This window comes from Rhea pennata, chromosome 5 (genome assembly GCF_028389875.1).
Source record: "Rhea pennata isolate bPtePen1 chromosome 5, bPtePen1.pri, whole genome shotgun sequence".
NCBI lineage: Eukaryota > Metazoa > Chordata > Aves > Rheiformes > Rheidae > Rhea > Rhea pennata.
This window is the reverse complement of record NC_084667.1, coordinates 23,286,403-23,309,817: the sequence shown is the minus strand read 5'-3', so window position 1 is coordinate 23,309,817 and position 23,415 is coordinate 23,286,403. Positions and strand designations below refer to the sequence as shown.

Below are 23,415 nucleotides of genomic sequence, written 5' to 3'. Positions count from 1 at the left end.
AGTTAGGAGTTTCTCTATAAAAAGTAGTTCTATATACAACTGTAGAAGGTCTCTTAACTCTTATTCACAGTTTACTAAGTGCTTTAAAGTTTTCTGTTTTTCTCACGGCTTCCTGTTAATCTCCTGGTTGCCCTAGAATATTGTAGGTGGTGTGTTAGAGCATCAAGCAACAAATAATTTTCAGATGCATCTCCGAGTTCCCAGAACCTGGGGAAAAATCCTCAAGTTCCTGGAAAGAAACCTAAGGCAATCTTCAAAGGGAGACCACAAGTGTTGCTGAACCTTCGTCCGCAAGTCATCAGTATGTCATATCACCATTGCTTAGTTTCTAGTATTTCATGCAGAGTGTATGCTTGAAAGTTGAGAAGCTTTGCTAATAATATACTATATCTTTTAGTTCTATTGTATCTAATCTTTTAGGAGGGCTAGAGTCTGAACTATGCTGTCTGTAAAGCCTTGCCTCCTTGATCAGTGCATTACAAGTATCAATCCTGCTTACCTGTTTCCTCTGGAAGACCAAACATCAAGCTCAAATGACTGATCAGGCTGCTCAGTTTGAATTTCCATCTCTGCTGCTTCATTGGAACATAAGGCTCTGTAGGGGATTGAACTCTGATTGCAGGAACAGGAAGGGGCTCAGCCGTATTTTGGAGAACCAAACTCAACAGGTCAGACTTTTACATCAACAGTGCTCCGTTTAGTCTGCTCAGAGGCTAGCTTATGCAAGTCTGTCCATTATGTTATAGTAATGCTCTGAGGGTCTGGCAGTACTTCATAGTTATTAATTACTCTTGTATTTGCCTGTGATCCACATCTTGCAGAAGTGGGATTGGTAATACCAAGATCTAGAGTGTCTTGTCAGGTGTTGGACAGCAATTCTTTGGCAGAGCTAAAAGAATATCCAGATCTCCTGGCCTGTAATCTCTTTTCAGCATAAGACTAGCTTTTCCATTAAGTTGATTTTCTCATTAATTTAATTAATTAAGGGCTAGTTTTTCTAGCCTGTCATTTTTCAGGCAAAACGTTCTTCCTAAAGCTGTTGTATTTAAGGTGGCCTCAAAAATCTAGTCTGTATTGGAGCATTCATGAAAAGTGAAGTCAGGGAGTTGTTTCTAGAATCTCTTACTAGCAGCTTTCAGGTATGTGTTTGCTGTTGCAGCTAGTGAGTAATCAAACATCAAGATTTTGATAGCATTTGTTCTGAGTAAGGCAGAGCAGGTATAGGAGCTTGGGTTTACAATAAGAATTGGAATAGAAATTGAACTGGGAGAGGATAATGATAATCTTTGGCAAAATGTTTTGTCAGCTGCTAGTTGAAAATCCCCTCTTCGGTGCATGAGAAATGCTCAGAGTGCCATTTGGTCAGAAGGGTCTCTGGAACATATGCTTTAGTTTTCAGCAGATTTCTTAGGTAGCTGACAAATATCAGAATTCTTAAAGCTGAACATTAAGCAATGCATGAAATGAGCATCTACATTAACTGAGAAGATGCCCTAAGCCAGCTGCTGATCTTTTTGTCACTTATTCAGGTGTCTCACAAACTTAGAGTATCAGGGTAGAATTAACTCTTGTTTCACTCATGATTAAGCAACCAAACAGAGTAGTTATAATATGATTTGTAATGAAGTGACTATGCTGAACATTTCATTTGAAGCTTAATTACAAAAATTTACACATGATTAAGGGCAAGTGCAATAGCAACTTGCATTTGATAGCTTTTTATGCAAGGGTATTAAGAAGGATTGTGGTGCTAATTATTTAATCCTCCTGCTGGTGCCCTGTAGATGGGGGTTGGTAAATTGGCCCATCTGAGGGCTTGACACTGACACACTTCCAACAGTTGAATAGAATGAGTGGTAAAACGGGGAGTAGAGATACTAGCCCAGAGTGAGGGATAGTAATCCATGAAACACTGGTATCCTGTAAGGAGAGTTGCCCCCTACTACTGAAGTCTCTCAGGGCAAAATTCAGTTCTGCTAGTACGAATTCTGAATAACATGATAACTTTGAAATTGTGCTGAATTTATATAGCTGATTTAGAATTTGTCCTTTTCTTTGATTTATTCATATTTTTTTCTTTTAATAAGCAGTGGCTTCTAAAATACTTTTTTCGTGAGAAACTTTTCACAAAATAGCTGAAAATGGGAGGGTTTTGTCCATGCTCTCACCTGATATCTCGTCTGCTTTGTGACAGTTTTGAAAGTTTCTTAGACTTCTAAACCATGGAAAATTACTTAAGGCCTTACTATTTGACATGGAAGAAATAAAGGCCACTGTCTCCTTAGTGCTCCAAGCACTCCAAGTGCTTTTTCTTTCTCACAGAATCAAAATCATAGAATGGTTGAAGTTGGAAGGGACCTCTGGAGATCGTCTAGCCCAACCCCCTGCTCAAACAGGGTCACCTAGAGCATGTTAGACAGGGTTGCATCCAGGCAAGTTTTGAATATCTCCAGAGAAGAAGACTCAGCAATCTCTCTGAGCAACCTGTTCCAGTGCTCTGTCACCCTCACAGTGAAGCACTTCTTCCTCCTATTCGGGCGGAACTTCCTGTGTTTCAATTTGTGCCTGTAACCTCTTGTCTTGTTGCTGGGAGCCACTGAAAAGAGTCCAGCTCCATCTGCTTGACATCCTCCCTTAAGGTATTTCTACACATTGATAAGATCCCCTCTCAGTCTTCTCTTCTCTGGCTATCAGATTGGTTAAGCATGATTTCCCCTTGGTGAATCCATGCTGACTTCTCATGATCACCTTTTCTTCCACATGCTTAGAGATGACATCCAGGATGAGCTGGACTCTTCCATCCCTGGAAAGGTGATGGGAGGTAAAGCGAACTGGCCTATAGTTGCCTGGGTCCTCCTCCTTGCCCTTTTTGAAGACTGGAGTGACATTGGCTTTCTTCCAGTCCTCAGGCACCTCTCCACTTCTCCAGGACCTTTCAAAGATGATGCAGAGCAGCCCAGCAACAACATCCACTAGCTCCCTCAGCACTCCTAGGTGCATCCCATTCGGGCCCATGGATTTGCGGACATCAAGATTGCCTAAATGATCTCTAATCCTATCCTCCTCAACCAAAGGAAAGTCTTCCCTTCTCCAGGCTTTCTCTCTTGTCTACAGGCTCTGGGATTCCTGAGGGCTGGCCTTTGCACTAAAGCATTCATTAACTCTGATTAACTGTGATTAGCATTCATTAACTCTGATTAAATAAGAGAAGACTTGGGGGGGGGGGAATCTTATCGATGTGTACAAGTACCTGAAGGGAGGGTGTCAAGGGGACGGGGACAAACTCTTTTCAGTTGCCCCGTGTGACAGGACAAGAGGCAATGGGCAGAAATTGAAGCACAGGAAGTTCCGCCTGAAGGTGAGGGGGAATTTCTTCCCTGTGAGAGTGACAGAGCACTGGAACAGGTTGGCCAGAGAGGTTGTGGAGTCTCCTGGAGATCTTCAAGTCCCACCTGGATGCAACCCTGTCTACCATGCTCTAGGTGACCCTGCTGAGCAGGGAGGTTGGACTAGATGATCTCCAGAGGTCCCTTCCAACCTTACTGATTCTATGATTCTGCCTTCTCTTTACCCTTCATCACCAGGGCACCCACCCCATTTCACAGTGGGCCTATGCTTTCCTTAGTCCTTCTTTTGCTACTGATGTATTTGAAGAAGCCCTTGTTGTTTTCAACATCCCTTGCCAGATTAAATTCCAAATGGGCCTTAGCCTTCCTTGTCACATCCCTGCATACTCTGACAGCATTCCTATATTTCTTCCAAGTGGCCTGTCCCTTCTTCCATGTTCTGTGTACTTTCTTCTTCTGTCTGAGTTTGGCCAGGAGCTCCTTGCTCATCTATGCAGGTCCTCTGCCTCCTTTGCTTGACTTCTTGCTCACAGAGGGGTGCACTGATTTTGAGCTTGGAGGAAGTGATGTTTGAATCGCGCTCTCGGACCGTCTTTCCTTCTAGGGCCCTAGCCCATGGGATTCCTCCAAGCAGGTCCGTGAAGTGGCCAAAGTCCTCTCTGAAGTCCAGGGTTGTGATCCTACTTAATGCGCTGCTTCTTCCACACGTGGTCCTGAACTCCACCATTTTGTGGCCAAGGCTGCCCCCAACCCTCACGTCTCCAACCAGTCCTTCTTTGTTTGTTAGTACAAGGTCCTCCCCTCCTCCTTCTCTAACACCTCTCCTCATTGACTCCTCTACCACCTGTATCAAAAAGTTATCATCAGTGCTCTGCAGGAACTTCTGGACTATTTGTACCTAGCTGTGTTGTCTTTCAAGCAGATATTAGGGTGGTTGAAGTCCCGCATGAGAACCGGGAGAGCTGACTGTCAGCCCCTTTTGAAAGGAAGCAGTTGCATCTGGGTGGAGCTGACAGGATTGGCTATTTAAATTTATTTTAGTGTTGTTGTTTGCTCAGTTGGTTTGAGCGTGGTGCTAATAATGCCAAGGTTGTGGGTTCGATCCTCATACGGGCCACTCATTTGAGGTTTGAGCGTGGTGCTAATAATGCCAAGGTTGTGGGTTCGATCCTCATACGGGCCACTCATTTGAGGGTTGGACTAGATGATCTCCAGAGGTCCCTTCCAGCCTTACTGATTCTATGGTTAACTGTAAATTGAAGTGTAAATATTGCCCCTGTAAATGAGTGATGACAGTTTCCTCCATTGGAGGCAACCTCTTACGATTCCTGTGGGGTTAATTTCATGAATTGTTAGAAAGCGTTACTGCCTTTCTCTGTTTCTTTCAGCAGTTTCCTACCAATAGCTTTCTGCCAGAGAGATCTGAGTGGCTGGACAGGGAGCAGAGGCAAGAGTATTGCAAGGGCTTTTTTACATGTGACGAGCACTCTGAAGTGATTGTATTTTAGATCAAAGCTCATTAAGTTAAATAGGTGCTTTATCCTGGAGAACTTCTGTCATTATAGACTGTGTGTGGATTTTATACTGCAGATAGCCCTCAAGTGTTAGCTTTATTTTGAAGGTAAGTAAGAGAGAGCAGAGACAGTGAAACTTCTTGTCATCTTGCTGGAGAGCCCTGATAAGGAGACCTGTGAGCGAACAAATGATGCATTCACATGCTGTGCTGGGACACCTGACTGCAGGTAGTAGCAGCTTTCCCACTGGGAACTGAGCTGAAATTGCTGTAGGGTCAAAACTGCAATTAACTAACCCAAAATAACCCTGTTAGTACCAACTGAGTTAGGGTGTGTATCAGTTACTGAGGTGAAAAGCCCTGTACCCTGGTGCCATCCTGCTTATGTTGTAAAGTGTAAAACTGATCCTTTTCTTAGTAAGTTAAAGACAAATCCTGTTGTTTGAAGAGCAGGCACAAGTGGAAAAGATAGCTACTTTTATCTCCTTCATATAGAGTCTTTATTGAAATGCTGTGCCTAACCACAGCTGCATTAAGATAAACTTGACTTACAGTGCTGTCTGGCGTGGCTGTGACATCTCAACCTAAAAATTACAACAGCAGAGAAGCTTAAGAGGGTCATGTGTCAAAGTGAGGACAATGTCTATGGCTGTACAATAATGCAACAACTGCACACAACAGTTTGTTTAGAGAGTTGTTCTTGTTGCATGCAAGTAGTCAACTTTTAGCTGAATAAATCATAATTTATTGTTGGATTGAGGTGTTTGGGCACGAAACAGCATACAGTTATTTTGCCTGATTGCTACCTGGAGGGGTTGTGAGGCAACAATTTGAGTTCAGAGATGCAAATACTGAAATATTATGCAGCATACTTCTAGCTGCAGGTTGTCACAAAATGTCTGCTGTTGATCTGCTACATCATTATTCCTGTTTCTTTATTCAAAATTGCAAAATAACTGAGAAATATTAAAAACAAAATAGGATTGTTTGTTGAGTTGAAAAGAAGGAAATATGCTTGTCCTAGTGTGGCATCATAAGGGTACCTGTTGGGTGCTCTCTGTTGCATGCAATGAGCAATGCCTGGGCTAGTTTGCTGAGACAAGATATGAAATGCTGGAGGGGTGGACTAGCTGGCTGAACAGTAAAGGTTCAGTCAAAAAATACTTTCTCCAAAGGTTTCTCTAGTAAGACTGTGCGCTGGCTCCCATAAGAGAAACTCAATCTGTAATAAATGATGTAAAATAAGTGTCTTCTCCAGGCACTGGTGGATAGCTTTGAAGCTTTTTCTCTTTGTTACCTGAACACTAGATTAGTGTCTATCTGGAGTTGCATAGCACTTTTTTTCCAAAAGATTGACTGTACCACCTTGTTCTAGCTATATAGCCCTTAAATCTGTAATCCACATGTGCAGTTTATTTTTGTAATTTACTTTTTTTTTTTTTTTTTTTTTTTTTTTTGCTACTCAGTTACAGCATTCATTATCTATGGAATACAAAGCACTTGACATCTCCAAGGAGGAGATCTGTTGTAACCTTTTAATAGTTTTAGGACCTTGTAACCAAGTCAAAAGAATGTCAAATTCCTTTTATCCAAGGATGTGTCTACATCAAGTATATGGTTTTACTGCATGTAAGCCAAATCTGTTTGATTCCCCACTGTTGCTCATCTTTTTGAGAAATAATAAAATGAATTCGACTTTTTGAAAAACAGCAGTTTCACACTTGGTGCCCTAAAAGTAGTTATGCTTTTCTGTTCATGCTGTAGAGTCATGCCTGGAAGCTGTCATTTCTTCATGGGTACATACAACCAGTCCTGATCAGAAAATATTTTATTGGAAAATAATTTAGAGCCTTAAAAGAAGGGAGTGGGATGATTGTTTTCTGTGTAGCATACAAAGTGAGGTCACACGCTTATAAGTAACTGCCAAAGTAGTTCTCTTGAATGTAAGCAAATCAACCCGGGGGGTGTTTGGCAAGCACTATACTGCGGCCAGCAGTTCTCTGCAACCAACATAGCCATTTGCTTCAGTTTTGAATTTTAAGAGATAAGGAGAGCGTTTTAGTGTAGAGCATGGCTAACAGCGAGGAGGCCCCACCAATGTGCACTACTGTTCACTGGCACCTCTTTCCATGCCGTGGGAATGCTGTTTTGGTTGGTGTAAAAATAGATTCACTTTAATGTCTCAGTTCTGGATTGCTTCTGCCATTACTAGGTAACAAATGAAGAGCTGAACTGGGGTGGATTTATTCTTTTCTACCACAGGTGTGCAGAGTGGTTGAACATCTGTTCACTTCATTCTTTTTGTACTTACTATAGTGCTGCAATTCATTTGCCATCTGGATCCAGACTAGAATCTGCTATTTGAGTAGCCCTTCTTTAGACATAGCTTTCTGAGTTGTTGTGTGATTTCTTGTTGTATTTCAAGTGCATACTTCAGTCCTTCCCATTTCTATCCAGCATGTGTTGTCTGCATCTCCCTCCCTCTGTGCTTGCCTGCTTCTGCCTGTCTTTCTGTCCCAAGAACTTGAGTCCTGGGCTCCAGAGGATTTGCCAATTCCTTAAAAAGCCCTTCCTTTGGCTGGTTATGTTGGAGCAATATAACAGCAAGGCTCAATAAGGCCAGATGACCTACAAGTGTCTGTGTCCTCTTTCACTGTTCTTCTGGTCTTCTGTCATCTCCTGATTGCTGGGTAGTTTTGGCTCACAAATGTGACAGAAGAATATAGGTTGCAAAGATAATGATGTCCTTGCAAGCTTATCAAGACTGAAATTACTGAGAGCGCCAGATAAGGTGGTCACTGTCAAATAAATGTGAAACTTTTTGAATATAGATGTACCTGAAAACTTGAGGCCTATGCAGTGGAGGACACTATGCTGAGCAAAAGAGAGGGAGGCAGTTATCGTAACAGTCATATAATGGGAGTAGGAATTACAGAGGAGTGTTGTGAATGTTGCAGCAAATGATTTGAACCTGCTACAGGCAGTTGTGACCTTAGTAAACCTATTTGGTATTTGTGATGGTGCCAAAAATCTGAGGAAAGTATCTCTAGAGATCATTGCAGAATGGGAAAGTGTGGCTCTGCTAGAAGAAGAAAATGATTGTGCTTTCCACAGGAGCTCTGTGAGCAATGACCAAATAAAACTTCCTTGAAAGCCTCAGAAAACTTTGCCAGAGGACAGTAAGGATGTCAAAACCAAAGTAAAGCAGAAATTCCACAGTGGGAGAGTATCTAAAGTACTTGGAGCCAGGGAACATGTCTTGGACTAAACTACTAACAGTTTTTGGTCTTTCCTGCATTTATATACAACATATAAGAAATACATTTTGTGTTTGGATTCACAAACCTGGAGGACAGTAAGTTCTGTTTAAAGAGTTGTCTCTACTAAACTGCACAGTTGTGTTGTGACTAGTGAATCACTATGGTGTTTGAAACATTCTTTTGTCTTTTCAGAATACTTAATATGAATGAAAATTTGAACTGGGATTGGTTTGTTTATATAATATGCCAGTTGCAAGTAAGCAGAATTGCATTTGTCTTTTAGTTTTACTTTCTTCAAAAATCTTTACATCCAGAAAAAAAATGACTATGTAAAAGAGAAATTTAGAGATGATGTGAAGGTGTTTAATTTCTTGTTTGTTTTTGGTATGTGGTTAGCAGTGTGAGCTTTTACAATGCGTAATTATGCTAACAAAAGATTCCACTGTTCTCTAGCTGCTGTTTAAAGAGGAGGAAGAAAGAAAGGGGCTGAGGAGAAAATCTTGAAATAAATCTTGCATAGATATAAATGATACTTCTATTAAGTATGTTTATTAGTATGTTAAGAATGTTTTTTCCTCCTTTTTGATGGAGTATCAGGGTGCTCTGGACAGACTAAAGAATATATCTTTTCAGAATTTTAATTTTGTGCCTGGGCACTCCAAACCCATTTTTCTCCAGATGTTTTGAAACATTAAGTGTTGCTTGTGGTTTGACTGTGTTAGCTCAAGGGAAGAACACATGTGCTTTTGGCCTTCTTGGCCTAGGAGCTAAGATGTCTGAGGTCGGCTGGGGAATGTCAGTCATACCTGAAACTGAGCAGTTGCCACGTTTGCCACCACTTGTAGCTCTGTGGTCAGAAAGGTGCAAGTACAGAACTTGTGTTGTTGAAATGGTCAGAAGCTCAGGTTTTGACAATTCTCAGTCTGAAGTCTGTCTGAAAGAGGAAGGCTGTGGTGAGACATTGTCTATATTAGACATTTTAGCAATAAATAATTTTGAAACTTTAATTTGGGTGGATTTTCAGAGTTGGAAAGGGGCCTCTCTGAATATGATTTGCCAGAAACCTCATAGCCTCCAAAATCCAGACCCTTGACCATGACAGAAGTCAATTCACTCAGAGAAATGGAATCTAGTAAATGTTGAGGAGCAAAACCACAGTCCCTTCTTCTTTTTCTTATTACTTCTCCTTTGCCTCTTCTTGGAACTGTTCTGGCTGAAAATACTCACATCTCTAAAAAGTTACCCAGAGACAGTCATTTCTCCTGGCGTGTAAATGCAGTACATACTTGGAAAAGATGTTAGCATTTAGGAAAAAAACATCAGAAAATGGGAAGCATTGGGCACCTTTTTACATATGCATGTGGCTACCACACATTCCCCACAGCAATTTGGCAGGCTGCTCAGCATGTCGAATATTAGTCCAATGCTAATATAAACTGCTCGCTTCAAAGATGGTCTTGGAATCTGTTGCTAAAGCATATGTTTTATCTCTTTTGTTTAAAGACTCGGAGTATGGCGTTGCATCCAGCCTCTTGGTTACTAAATTATTTAGCTAAAATCAATCTGCCTCAAAGGTCTAATGAAAAACTTGCTGTTTTCACTTGTGTGAAGAATTCCAGGGCTCAGATGTCTTGGCTGAGGGTTTTCCTCTGCCGGTGTTCTTAAACATGGCAGTTACTTCGGGGATAATTTATCACCAGTTTTTCTATGAGGTGGTGGTCCATTTTTTTTCTGAGTGGAGCTTGGATTATCTTTAGAAAAAATGAGTATGTGAAATTCAGTGATACGCTCATCCCATTTTATATTTCATAATCCTAACCAAAAACTGTTAGTAGAATAAAGAAAAACACGTAAGAGAGGAACTGCATGAATTTGCTTTTGGAGGACACTAAATCAAGCAAGAGTTTACTTATTGTAGCTGCAGTTTAAAACAGTTTACATGCGCTCTGCTGAGTGACAGAAGAAGCCTTTTCTACAGCTGCGTTTAGTTTTTAACCCTAGAAGAAAGAATTCCTTTTAAATGAACGCTGAAACTGCTTATCCCCATTGGATATACCTGTTTTTACTTTGTTTTTGCTGTTTTTCCTGACTTTGTCCTCGTCTTAGAAAGCTGCCTGAATTGGTCTATCAATATGCTGCGTAGCTACCTAAAGACACTGCCTGTCACTGTGCTCACCAGTTTCACGCATCTCTAAATCCAGGAGTTTTAAACACATCTTGTACACTTGGTGTGGAACTAGGAAAAACTTTCTCAGAATCCATTAAGTTATGTAGCTGGCTGCTCTTCTGCTGTTCTCCTGTCACTGCTCTGTGCGTCACTGTGGCTGCGGGTTCCTGTCGCTCTCTGCACACATCTCCGCAGTTAGCCCGAGCACGCCCACCTTGGTGGCTGCCTTTACTTTAGAGGACTTTCTGAAGAGTTCAGTATCCCGTGATATGGTGCAGAAAATGTTAGTTGCATGCTAATTTGAAGAAGGAGAAGGAAGGGAAAAAAAAAATCTAGCCACATGTCTTGTTAAAATGTCTTTACTTTGGGGAGCTGCTTTGTTCTAGGGTGGTCATACCACAAGACTTAACTGATGCTTGCCTCAAGCTGTGGTGGAAGCATCTGCGATATGCTAGCTGAAGGCAATGCTCTCTTTTTGCTATGAAGAGTTGCTGTGCAGTAAAGTAAAAAATGTGAACTACTTGACTATAGAATTTCATTTTATCTCATTGGTTAAATACATTTGGATGCTATTGTCAGTATTTAGTGTTATGCATCATTGTGCTGGTACTATAAAATAGATGTAGTTCTTGTCCTGAAGAACTTTATAATGAAAACCAGTGGAGAAATGTTCTGTAAGAGATTCAATTTATGTAACTCGTATGTTCCCATTGCACCCAATTTTACGTAAATTATTCTGAGTAAAGGCAGTGTTAGTTCTAGCAGTTTCTTTTCTCCAAGTTCAATTTTTTACAGTCTCTTGGGTAGGCCTCTTATGAAGGTCTCTTATATAACTACCTGACTCTTAACTTGTTTCCTACCTCTGTTTTCCCCCTTCCCCTCTCCAGAGGTTTCCTGACTCCTTGTTCTCCTGTCTTTGCCTCCCTGTCCCATTCCTGTCCTGCTTTCCTGACCTGCTACCACGTTCCTTGTTGCTATCTACTTTGAACTCCTAGCTGAGCAAGCAAGGAAGACTGGTGGGATAAAAAAAACTGCAGGCTTTTTGTTGCTATTAAGTATTTGTGGGCTCAGCATGACAGTGCTACAGGTTTGAAGGGGCTAAGACTGGTCTTGCTGGGATTTTGCAGCTGAGGATTGGCAACAGGTCCATGGCCTCTGGTCTGCCACATTAGGGTCTGCTTAATCTCTTCTGTGTAGGAGTCTGTCCCCTCAATTTAGAGTTGGAATGGTGACACTTACGGTTCCATGCAAAGAAGAGGTAGTTGTTGTTGTTCTAATGTATGAGCTTCTGTTTTAATAATTTTCATCCAAGGCTTCTAACTTGTTTAAATTTGTGTGAATTTTTAAGGAACAGTTAGAAGTACCTCTTTGCCAAATTTACAAGTGTGTACTCCAAAGCACCGGGGAATCTAAAGCTGTTCTGAGAAGCCGTTTGACTTTTTTTAAGTTTGAATGCTTCAGTCATTCTGGAAATTATGTAAATTGGGGGAAAAAAAACAGCACAAACAAATGAAACTCTCAAGAAACTTGAAGCAGCTGAAAGCGGGATTGCAGGAGGTCTGAAACAAACTTAATATTGGAGGTGTCAGTGCTACCTAGAATACCCTAACTTATAATGCTACATAAGGATCTTTAATCTTTGTAAACTGTTTTCCTGATCTTTGTCCTCTTCTGTACATATCTTCTTGTAGCAAAAGCTAAATCCAAATGCGGTGCCACGTTTTTCGCCTGTGCTAGTGGAATCCACTGCATCATTGGCCGCTTCCGGTGCAATGGCTTTGAAGACTGTCCAGATGGCAGTGATGAAGAAAACTGCAGTAAGTGCAAGTCTCTTTGTAAGCAAATAAATTTTTTCTTTCATCTAAGCAATAATATATATAGTGGAGGCTAAAGTTAGCCTTTAGTTTTCAGTCAGATACCCTCCCTGATGCTTACAACCCAGATGATGCTTGTGTATTTCACTCTCTAAGCAACAGTCTCAGTAGCACCTAGTGATAAAAATAGTCAGCAATCTACCTCAACAAGAAGTGTAAACTTCAGTACTCCTCACAAAAGAGCCTCTTCAAACAGCTTGTATTAATGACAAGGTTACCTTCATCCTCCTTAGGAGATGTTTGTGTTCTCTGAACATTACTGTTTGCTGACAGGAAGCTGCAAATGTTTCCTTCCAGCATAGCTGCTGCCTAGGCACTGCCTGCTGCCATTTGGCATAAGGTATGTTTTTATGATTGTTCATTCAGTGGCGCAGATTAAACTTTTGCAACAGAACTAGCATCTCTACAACAAGCAGTTCAGGAGTGGTGTCGGGGTGATATCCAGCTTCTTTGCAAACTACTGCATTTAAGAATGGAATACATCTGTGTTGCAGGAAATAATAATAATCCAGGTAAGGCTTCAGCTGCTCTCATCTGTTTTGATTGTGTCCATTTCCCACCTATACATACACAAACACTGCTTCCTTTTCATTAGTATATTTTCCATCTTTTCCTCATCACTGTTTTTTTGCCAGTCTGACTGGATGATTTTTGCAGTAGTTTTTTTCTGGATGACTTTAAGCTGTATCTGTTCTGAACCAATCATAACTACAGAAGAGCAAGACAGAACCTGTTCTGCCATATGGATTGTCAAGCCTGATTGGCACCAGTCTCAAAATTTAACCTCTTACTGTTGTCAGAGATAGAGGATCACACTGGACAGTCACATGAGAGAAACAGAGCTGGCTGTTTTTTCGCTGGGGCGAGGTGGGAACACTTAAGAACTTTTCTAAGGTCTAGTTCATCCTTGTGTTTTGTACATGAGGCTTTTATATTGCCTTAAGTCCCAATTGTAACCTTTGAATGGCTCCTCTGTGCACAGATGAATGTCATTCAAATTGGGTAGCTATTACAAATATGACTTAAAATTGCTTAATATTCATTTTCCTCTTTCTCTGCTCACTGAAGAGGATGACCTATTTGATCATCACTGCATTTAGGCATGTCTGTTTATATATGGCCTGAAAAAACAAAAAAAGAGCAGAAGGGGTTGTTTGGTGATACAAACTCTTGGAGCTAGAAAGAGGTTGTGCTCGAAGTCAAAGATGCCTGCCAGTGTATTAGCTTGAGCAGCTTGCAGGAGAAAAAACAGCAAACTTTGAAATACTACTTGACTTGGGGTAAAACCTTGGCATGTGACTGCACAGGTTCATTTGTATCTGTAAGTACAGCAGGGATATATCATAGCAGTAAGGAAAGGTTATGTTTGATTGAGCAGCTCTGCTGCTCTTGGGAGGAGCTCCTAAAGCCCTGGTGTTCTGCGGTCTGAAGGTAGAAGCTTGCAGCAAATACTTGTTTCTACTCTGGTTGGATAAGGCTAGGTTTTTCCTTTTAATGACATTTAAAGGTCAGGAAGAGGACAACAGACACTAGCTTTCAAAGATAACAAAAGGGCCAGTTTTTACAATGATGTATCACACTACTTCTCCAAGGACATACCTTTCTTATTTGTGTGCTCTCCTCACATATATTGAGGTCTCTATGGCAGCACCAACATCCTTTAAGATTCCATCTATATTTGGCCTAGAGAGTCCGATTTGGGTGCTGGGAGGATTGTGGCAGGGAGATAGCACCTCTACAGAGCAGATGAAACTTGAGAGAGGATTAAAGGCTAAAGAAATAATTTGCAATCTTTGGATTATGCTTAAATGATCTGGAAAGATTTTTGGACAAATGTGCCTTGAATATCCTTGAGATGGTGGAGTGACAAATGGCAGATCTCAGGGTCTAAAACGCATCAGCCCACCACATGTGCAATTGATTGTGAACTACATAATTTTCTATGTGTTTGCAGTGTGTAGCTTCAACAAGCCTTACAGCTGATAATAACATGCCACTAATCTCCCTTTTACTCTGTGCAGATGTGCTGGGAAATACCAAGTGTACGCTTAAACTGGAAGTATAGTCACTGCTTTGCTTACAGAGAGCAATGGTGCTGTTGGCCCTAAAGTGACCTGCAAAATCAACATACTACACATGTATGCAGCAGCTTCAGACCAAAGGAGATTTAGCATGTTTATGATAAAGGTGCTTCTGGAGAGCTAGGGGAATTACCTGAATGTAGGAAGTGTTTGTTATATATACTGCAGGTGATATGCATGGCAGACTTTTAAAGTTTTTTTTTTAATACTCTTTAAGGCCATCTCTTACTTTAAAAAATATGCAGCCAAGTTAGTATTTGGGAACTGTAATCCCCTTTGTTGTTGTGGCAGAGAAGCACTTTGAAGCAGACAAGGCATATAAACAGCTTTTTAAGGTTTTCAATTGGAATATTGCATTCACCTCATTACCGAAAATTGGCAGAAGTTCAGAGAAGAGTGACAAAAGTCATTAAGGGATAGAGATTGATTTATAAGGAGATATTAGAAACAGCTGAAGAATGTACATCTCAGCTAAGCCATGACTATCTGGGAAGATGAGGCTATATATGCTATATACGAAGAGTGTAAACACTGTTCAAGGAGAGGGATTTTATAGTTACGTATGCTAGGGTATAGCTAAAAGTAGAGGGATCAAATCAGCAAAGAGAAAACTTGAGATGAATATCAAGGAAATCTCCTTGACAGTGAAACACATTGAAACTGTGGAGTAGTCTCCTAGGAGAACTGATGAAAATGCACTGCTTGAGGCTTTAAATGAGACAGGATGTAGCAGTAAATATACTGTAAGATGGTAGGTTTAGAACAGGTGAGAAAACTGGTCTACCTAAATCAGTCTGTTGAAATTTTATTCTATTTTGCTGTGTGTGCACATCACCTAACACACTTGTTTGAAAGGACTGAAACTATTATTTGAAGGGATTTTTCTGGGGGTTACCACAATGTGCATATTGCCCTCAACAAAGAGTTGCAAATTCAAACATTGAGAAGTTGAGGAATGTTAATATTGATGCTTTGGGCAAGAGTAACTTGGTCCCTTGAGAAAGTATTGTCCTGTGTTAAGTGCAAGGACCTCTGCTTGTTCAGGGTGCCCAGATGCAGTCAGGAGTGCTCCTACTCTGCCCCGGAGTCGGAGCATGCCCAGCGAGGGGTGGAACTGCGCAGCTGGTGATCTGATGGCCCCTGCTCAGGGGCTGCAGCTGTGCCTTCCTACAAAGGCATATGTAGCCATTGCAGATAGGATTTCTACAGAGCTTCCAGAAGGCACCTCCTTGACAGAGAGGTTACCCCATTTGGAATTTCAGGTCCTTTATCGGCACCTGGGCAAGAATTTCCCAGGAAGCTCATTTGGTGGAGGTGTTCTCATCATGTCTCATCCATATAAGCAGCTGTATTCCCCCCCCCCCCCCAAAAAAAAAAAAACCAAAACCAAAAAAAAAAACCAAAGACGACCAAACTTGTAAGAAAAGATTTTAGATGAACTGAGGCTGGCATAGTGGGAAGAAGGCAATGTTTATGGTAGGACGTGCTACCAATCATATGTCTTCAGAATGAGCAAACACTGAGCACCTAACAGTGATTGTGATAGGGGCTTTCATGAAAGTGAACAGAAGACTTGAGTTAACTGTAGGTGGACTAGATCTCTGCTAATTCTAATGAATCTTTCATGAATTAAAAATTCCAGTTCCCTCTGTTTAGAGAGACAAGATGTGCTTGATTGCCAAGTTACCCCTACACATTCAGCAAACTGACCAGCTGTTGAGTTGTGACCTGTTTTTGTGGATTGCTTAGAGACTACTCCACTGCCTGGGTAAGAGAATTTCTAATGAAAGATCTCACTTTTTGTTTTTACAGCAGCAAATCCCTTGCTTTGCTCTACTGCCCGATTCCACTGTAAAAATGGTCTTTGCATTGATAAAAGCTTCGTATGTGACAGTCAAAACAACTGTCAAGACAACAGTGATGAAGAAAGCTGTGAAAGCCCTCAAGGTAGGATGGGGTTTTTATTCTTTTCTGCAACATTATACCAACTTCAGTGAATGTGGAAAGGGCTCAGAAGAAAACATGATTCTTTTGGCTTACTCTGCGTTGGATAGAACTGCTGTTTCCTAATCCTGCAAATGGCACGAGTGAAACATGCAGGGTGTGTGTGTATTTCATTACGAATGCTTAGAAGACTGCTAGCATCTCTTTCAGCACTTTTGCAGAAAGTGCTTATAATCTGTGATCCAGTGCTCACTGAAGTTGCTGGGAGTCCATCCAGTGACTTCCATGAGAGATGGATTGGACTCAGAAGGATCAATAATAAAACTTTTGTTTATAGTAGTTCAACAGTATGCCTATTTCCCAGATGAGTACCTCTGGGCTTAATTTAGATCTTTATTGCTTGATTACTTTCTGCAAGGTAGGTTTCACTGTAAGGCAAGTCTGCAATGAAGGGATTCATTCACCCTTCCTCCTTTTTGTATTTAAAGAAAAAGATGAGGATAGGGAAGAAATTTTCTGTAAAGTTTTAAAATTATTCTGTGTCTAGTTTTGTGAGAATTTCCCCTCTTTTTAAGTTCAGCTGTAAATCTACATCTAGTGTTCCTCCTACATGTTTTCTGTAACTTCATGCCATGGCGTTCTATAAAACATGAAATATATATGAATTGAGGTTGATGAATGATACATACTGGGCGTCATCTGCTAAACCTTTTTATGTCTTGAGTAACTACAGAGAGATCAGAGTAAAGATAAAACAGGAAAGTGCAGGGTTATTTGCAGGACGTGCAGTGAATTTGGGCCTATAGCGAGTAGGAAGCATGAAGAGATTGAGCAAGGTGTGAAAGCAGATGGAATTAGGAAAAATCAAAGAGAATGACTTTAATATCTAGCTGTGCTGATGATTTAGTCCCTCATTTAAGACAAGATAATTAAAATAGTGATAGATACTTTTGAGAAGTCCTTGCCCCTTATCAAAGCTCATAGGGGAAGAGGGAAAACATGCAACAGCAATATCAAAAAATGATATGCCAGTGACTGGTATATGGCAGTCATTGGGCAATTTCTCTGCTTAACCTATGGGCTCTTTCCTTTTGCTTGATATCTGAAAGTGGAATGGGTCATCCTGTTACTTACCTGCTTGCTGGGCTCTGTGTCACATCCTTGGAACAACTGCTCAGAGGGAGCCTCAGAGAGGCCTGCTCTCAGGTTAAGCGCTCTCTGGACAGAAGGAAAGAACTTCTGAGGGACTAAAATTTGTATATTGCCAGTGCAATAATGCTGTTACCACTGTGCTGAGGGGTGAATTGTTTTTCACTGTAGGCCTAAGGCAGCCTAATAAGATAAACATGTGTGGTAAGGGTTTTTTTTGTGGTTTTTTTTTTTTTTTTTTTTTTTTTTTTTTTTTTTTTTTTTTTTAATCAGAAGCCTAAAGCAGCAGTATTCTCTTCCAAAGCTGGGATGGCGGCATCTTCTGCAGGTTAATTGGCTGGATTGCCTCCAGGTTGTTTGTTGTCATGACAGTCTGCTTTTAGAAGTGACTGTCAGGCTGAGGAGAAGAAAAGAGCTGTATTTCATGAAGCTATTACTTTGTCTTTATCTTTGATCCTCTGGAAAAGTCAGATTAGTAAGGAGGTTAAGCAGAGTAGTTCTATCTGATTCTTTGCATGAAAGAACCCCCAAACAAGAGAAAAGGAACTCTTTCCTTAGGACCATACTAATAATGTCATGCTTAAAAAAAAAAAAAAAAAAAAAAAAAAAAAAAAAAAAAAAAAAAATTGAGTTCAAAGTAGAAGACTAGGAGTAAAGAGTCCTTGAACTGAAATTCTGGCTGTGTGTATATGTGTCTGTCCTTTGGCAGTTCAGAGCTTCCCTGAATTGCCATTTTCCCATTGGTAAGTGGGTGATGCTTCTGTACCTGTCTTTCAAAGAAAGGATTAAACAGTATAATGTGTCCAGCTTCCTATCTGAATGTAAATGAAGATTCCCTCCTGAGTTTGCATCTGTGGTTATGTCAGTCCTGGTTTCCAAACATACATAGGACTTTGTGTTAATTGAGAATTAGAGGCTGCTGTGGACAGAGACTTTCATTTCTCACCATTCTTTTTACAGTAGATCTAATTAGGGTAAATATGATGAGTTTCATGTTAACACAGCGCCCAAGAATCCTAGTGATTAAACAGAATGTAACTGTTCTGGATACTTAGGGACAGAGCAAGGATGACAACCTGTAAGATACTATAAATCAAGATAGAGTATTTTCTTCCCACTAGCCGTGATATATAGTAGATTTAATTCATAGTCTAACTGAATGAAGTCTGACATATGAGATTACCCTTGTGTGCTATTCTTCCATGTAAAAATTTGTTGATTTAGCAAACACTAAGCTTCTGAACCATTCCCTGTAGAAGGATAGGGTCATTATCACTGTTTAACAGATGGGGAAAATGAGGCACAGAGCAACGCAACAAAATGCTCCCAGAGTAATATCCTGGCAGTTCGGAGTAGAGCTTCATCTATGCATATCTGCTTCAGGGGAATGTTGTGAAACTTAATCAATGTTAGCAAACTGTTTTGAGATATTCTGATAACGTGGAATAGAAGTGTGAATTATTAATTGGTACTTTGGTCTCTTTCTGCACTTGGGTATGCTGATAAGCTTTTTAAATTAACACCTCTTTCTACTCCTCCATGAACTTCAAAGGCCTCCTCTATCCTGCTGTCATTACTGAAAAGCTCCAATAGCATATCTGTTTGGTTTGTGTCAGATACTCCTCCATACATAAAGATCCTTTCAGTCAAGGGTGGTCACTCTGCAGGCTAGGAAAACAGGAATGTAAACTGCTAGTGAAAATTGTATTGACCTGGCTTTTGATATAGGAGACTTTAAAATGAGCCACCCTTGATTAATGATAACTTTACTAGGGCATTCCAATTTGAGATGAACCTGAAGCTGCGGATTTATGAAGATAAATTTTAGTCATAACTAGGGGTAGGATAGAATCATTAGAGAGGGAGAGAGGCCCCATACATAGTCACAAAAATGGGAGGAAGGTCAAACTCTGAAAACAGTTTCCTACTCTTCTTTCTTTTTCCTTACCACTTGTAACTTAAGGGAGAAAGTCTGGAGAAAGGAAGACTTTCCTTTGGTTGAGGAGGATAGGATTAGAGATCTTCTGGGCAAGCTTGACGTCCACAAATCCATGAGCCTGAATGGGATGCACCTAGGAGTGCTGAGGGAGCTAGTGGATGTTGTTGCCAGGCTGCTCTGCATCATCTTTGAAAGGTCCTGGAGAAGTGGAGAGGTGCCTGAGGACTGGAAGAAAGCCAATGTCACTCCAGTCTTCAAAGAGGATAAGAAGGAGGACCCAGGCAACTATAGGCCAGTCAACCTCACCTCCATCCCTGGAAAGGTGATGGAACAGCTCATCCTGGATGTCATCTCTAAGCATGTGGAAGAAAAGAAGGTGATCATGAGAAGTCAGCATGGATTCACCAAGGGGAAATCATGCTTAACTAATCTGATAGCCTTCTATGGTGAAATGACTGGCTGGGTAGATGAGGGGAGAGCAGTGGACGTTGTGTACATTGACTTCAGCAAGGCTTTTGACACTATCTCCCATAACATCCTCCTAGATAAGCTCAGGAAGTGTGGGTTAGACGAGTGGACAGTGAGGCGGATTGAGAACTGGCTGAAAGGCAGAGCTCAGAGGGTCGTCATCAGTGGCGTGGAGTCTAGTTGGAGGCCTGTGGCTAGTGGTGTCCCCCAGGGCTCAGTACTGGGTCCCATCCTGTTCAACTTCTTCATCAGTGACCTGGATGAGGGGACAGAGTGCCTCCTCAGCAAGTTTGCTGATGATACCAAGCTGGGAGGAATGGCTGATACACCAGAGGGCTGTGCTGCCATTCAGGGAGACCTGGACAGGCTGGAGAGTTGGGCGGAGAGGAACCTCATGAGGTTCAGCAAGGGCAAGTGCAGAGTCCTGCACCTGGGGAAAAATAACCCTAGGCAGCAGTACAAGCTGGGGGCTGACCTTCTGGAGAGCAGCTCTGCAGAGAAGGACCTGGGAGTGCTGGTGGATGACAAGTTGACCGTGAGCCAGCAATGTGCTGTTGTGGCCAAGAAGGCCAATGGTCTCCTGGGGTGCATTGGGAAGAGTGTTGCCAGCAGGTTGAGAATCACCTGATCCTGCCCCTCTACTCAGCCCTGGGGAGGCCTCCTCTTGAGTACTGTGTCTACTTCTGGGCTCCCCAGTACAAGAGAGGCATGGAGCTACTGGACAGAGTCCAGCGTAGGACTACGAAGATGATCAGAGGACTGGAGCATCTGCCCTATGGGGAACGGCTGGGCCTCTTTAGCCTGGGGAGGAGAAGACTGAGGGGGGATCTTATCAGTGTCTACAAGTATCTGAAGGGAGGGTGTCAGTGGGAGAGGGACAAACTCTTTTCAGTTGTCCCGTGTGACAGGACAAGAGGGAGTGGGCAGAAACTGAAGCACAGGAAGTTCTGCCTGAAGGTGAGGGGGAATTTCTTCCCTGTGAGAGTGACAGAGCCCTGGAACAGGTTGTCCAGAGAGGCTGTGGCGTCTCCTTCTCTGGAGATATTCAAAACCTGTCTGGACATGATCCTGTCTACCATGCTCTCGGTGACCCTGCGTGAGCAGGGAGGTTGGAGTAGATGGTCTCCAGAGGTCCATTCCAACCTTACCAATTCTATGATTCTAGTGGAGTGTTGCACAAATTATATAGGCTTTTATACCATGGCAGAAGTGTCAGTTTAAAAACTTAAACCATTACAATTTAGAAATAAGTCAAATGATTCTGCTGTCATTCTCAACAGTAATTATTTGTAGATCTTGTAGCTGCCATGTTAATCCTGAGAGCTATTCCAGTCTCACCCTGGTTCCACTTCTGTGATCTCTGTTAAAGTAGAATGGCTAGACTTTTCTCTTAGTCTAGAATATAGTGCATGAATCCAAATACGTGTCTGAATCTTAGAAGCTGATGAAGGCCATAACTGCTTGCATCACTTTGTGTGTGTGTGTATGTTTGTGAGACTAGTGTGAAATTGTTCTTTCTAGGGCATTATTCTAGTTTTAATAACACTTGCAGTGGTTGGTACTTCTGTTCCTCCTCTATGCTTAATGTGTCCTAATCCAAGAAAATTCCTCTCTGCCATCCACTTATCTTATATTTCAAGATCTTTCCCTATGCCTTAAATTAACTGATGGTGGTAATCATTTTGAGCAGCTGCAGCTCTGGGTGTACTTGTCTGACCTGCCTGTTATAGGAGGGGGGATTTCCTGCGGATTCCATTGAATTAAAAGGGAATTCCTTGTTCTTCTATCTCCTTTTAATTTTTTTCAACAGCTAGGTGAATTAGTTCAGCCCTAGGACTGTACTTAAGGTATTCGCTTAATTGCTTTCTTTCTAAATGTGTTTTCACAGTGTTTTTTCTTCTCCAATTTCTTGTCTACTTTGGATTTTTATTCTGGAAAGATTCAACAGCAACAGAAGAAGCATTTTGGCTATTTTGGTTCAAACTCTTCTTCCTTTCATGGCCCTTCTTTTCTGTCCTTGAAAGTTTGCTAAATACTTTTATTGGTTTTAACCCTGTTGCCTAGGAAAAGGCTTCTTACTGCTGCAAGTCTACATTCACTCTGACGGGTGCCTTAGAGGCTGTTGGCTTCAGTAATGTTCCTTCTATTCTAGCTCTGCAGTTTTTATAAACACTACTATAGTGGTCAAGCTATACACCAAATGTTCTGCAAGTGTATTGAAAGTGACTCCTGCTCTACATTTCTGTGGTGGATTCTGTAATGCCCACTGCTGCACATGTGGGTACCTGCTTTTCTTTCAATCCGAAGTTGCATATTTTTTTCATTGAATCTGAGATACAGTTTTGATATTCCCCAGAATTCTAAAACATTTAGAAGCATACACAGTTGTCAAAAATCTCTATGGTGTATATAAATTGCTGGTATAAATATTGGCAGTGTATTGAAAATTGAAAAATCTGGCCCGGGAAAACAAGTAAAATCAGCTCCAAAAATTGATTATTAAAATTAATTTTTAAGTGATGACAGAAATTCTGTAACAATCCCTTATGCGAGTTTAGATGAGATTGGGTTAGAGTAGAACTGCCCATAACAGTAAGCACTAAGTCCTGTTGCTGATGTCTGCATGTATATTATGATGCCCTTTGATGTTCGTATAACACAAGGTGAGTTTCAGAATGGAGAGCCAAATGCAATAGACTTACTCTAAATTTGCAATGAAATATCGTAATACCTAATCTATGAAATTTAAATAGCTCCTAGAACATCCCTTTCCATGTGGAGCTTGTAATCAGCCCTTTACATGTGACAAACTGAAATTCTTAAGTTCCCAAATGCTGTGGTATCGCTTAGACATCCCAAAACCTTGTAGTCTGATTCTGGCTGCACTCGTTCCCTTTTACTGAGTGTCTTTGACCCATTATTTACACAGTCTGTAAACTGAAGCTCGGCTTGCAGTTGCTGTATGTAAGCTTAGCTCAAATTCAGCCCACAGCTGGAATTTAATACTTGGAGGCAGACTAAATAGAAGCAGAAACTTAAGAGCGGTTGCAAATAACTGTTACTGAATGTTTTACTGAATAAAGGCTATGCCTGAGCATATTTAAGTGTTATAAATCAGAGATTTCAGACAGCTCTTAGATTAAAGTATTTCTGTCGTCTGTGAATTCCTTCTTTCCTCCATTCACTGATAATTTCAGGCTTCCTGTTCTTTACCCTTTTTTTACTCCCCTGAAGATGATTTATTTAAGGTGGTTATTAACCAAGAGAAAAGGTGATTCATCTGGGTAGTGATTGAAAGATAAGATGGGCTGCAGGAAGCAGATGTTAGTACTAGAAGATATTTCAGATGACTGATAAGTTCATCTGTGAATTGATTTCAACAATATGTGGATTTCAGATCCTCCCACCTTTCAGGACAGTCTGTAGTTTGTAAAATTGATTATTAATCTATTTGATTTGGACAGTAGATAATAGCATAGGCTTTCACTCAAGGGTCACCATGTTAGCAACAGCTTTAGCAGGAGGAGTTAAAAAATGGAGGGAGGCGGGGGAGAAATATGATTCCTTAAATGTAGTACAGAAAAGGAACTGATTCTGTTCATACTATGCTTGTTCTGTAAATAAATACCACTTCAGGATGCAGATGTAGACCTTTCCTGAATGTGCAGCTTAC

The 23,415-nt window shown here is 41.1% G+C and overlaps 1 protein-coding gene across 8 annotated transcripts in view; it reads left to right on the top strand.

The window, feature by feature from the left end:
* The window catches only part of LDLRAD3 (low density lipoprotein receptor class A domain containing 3), a 119,152-nt gene that overhangs the window by 46,901 nt on the left and 48,836 nt on the right, over positions 1 to 23,415 (top strand). For 6 of the 8 annotated variants that reach the window (XR_009958624.1, XR_009958623.1, XR_009958622.1 and 3 more), the window contains exons 3-4: positions 11,979 to 12,104; positions 16,055 to 16,189. Coding sequence is in view for 4 of the 8 variants with exons in the window: in XM_062577718.1 (XP_062433702.1) it covers positions 11,979 to 12,104; positions 16,055 to 16,189 (261 nt within the window). In the remaining 4 variants the exon portion in view is untranslated. The remainder of the gene's footprint in view (positions 1 to 11,978; positions 12,105 to 16,054; positions 16,190 to 23,415) is intronic. The other 2 variants (XM_062577720.1, XM_062577719.1) reach the window with 1 other exon arrangement.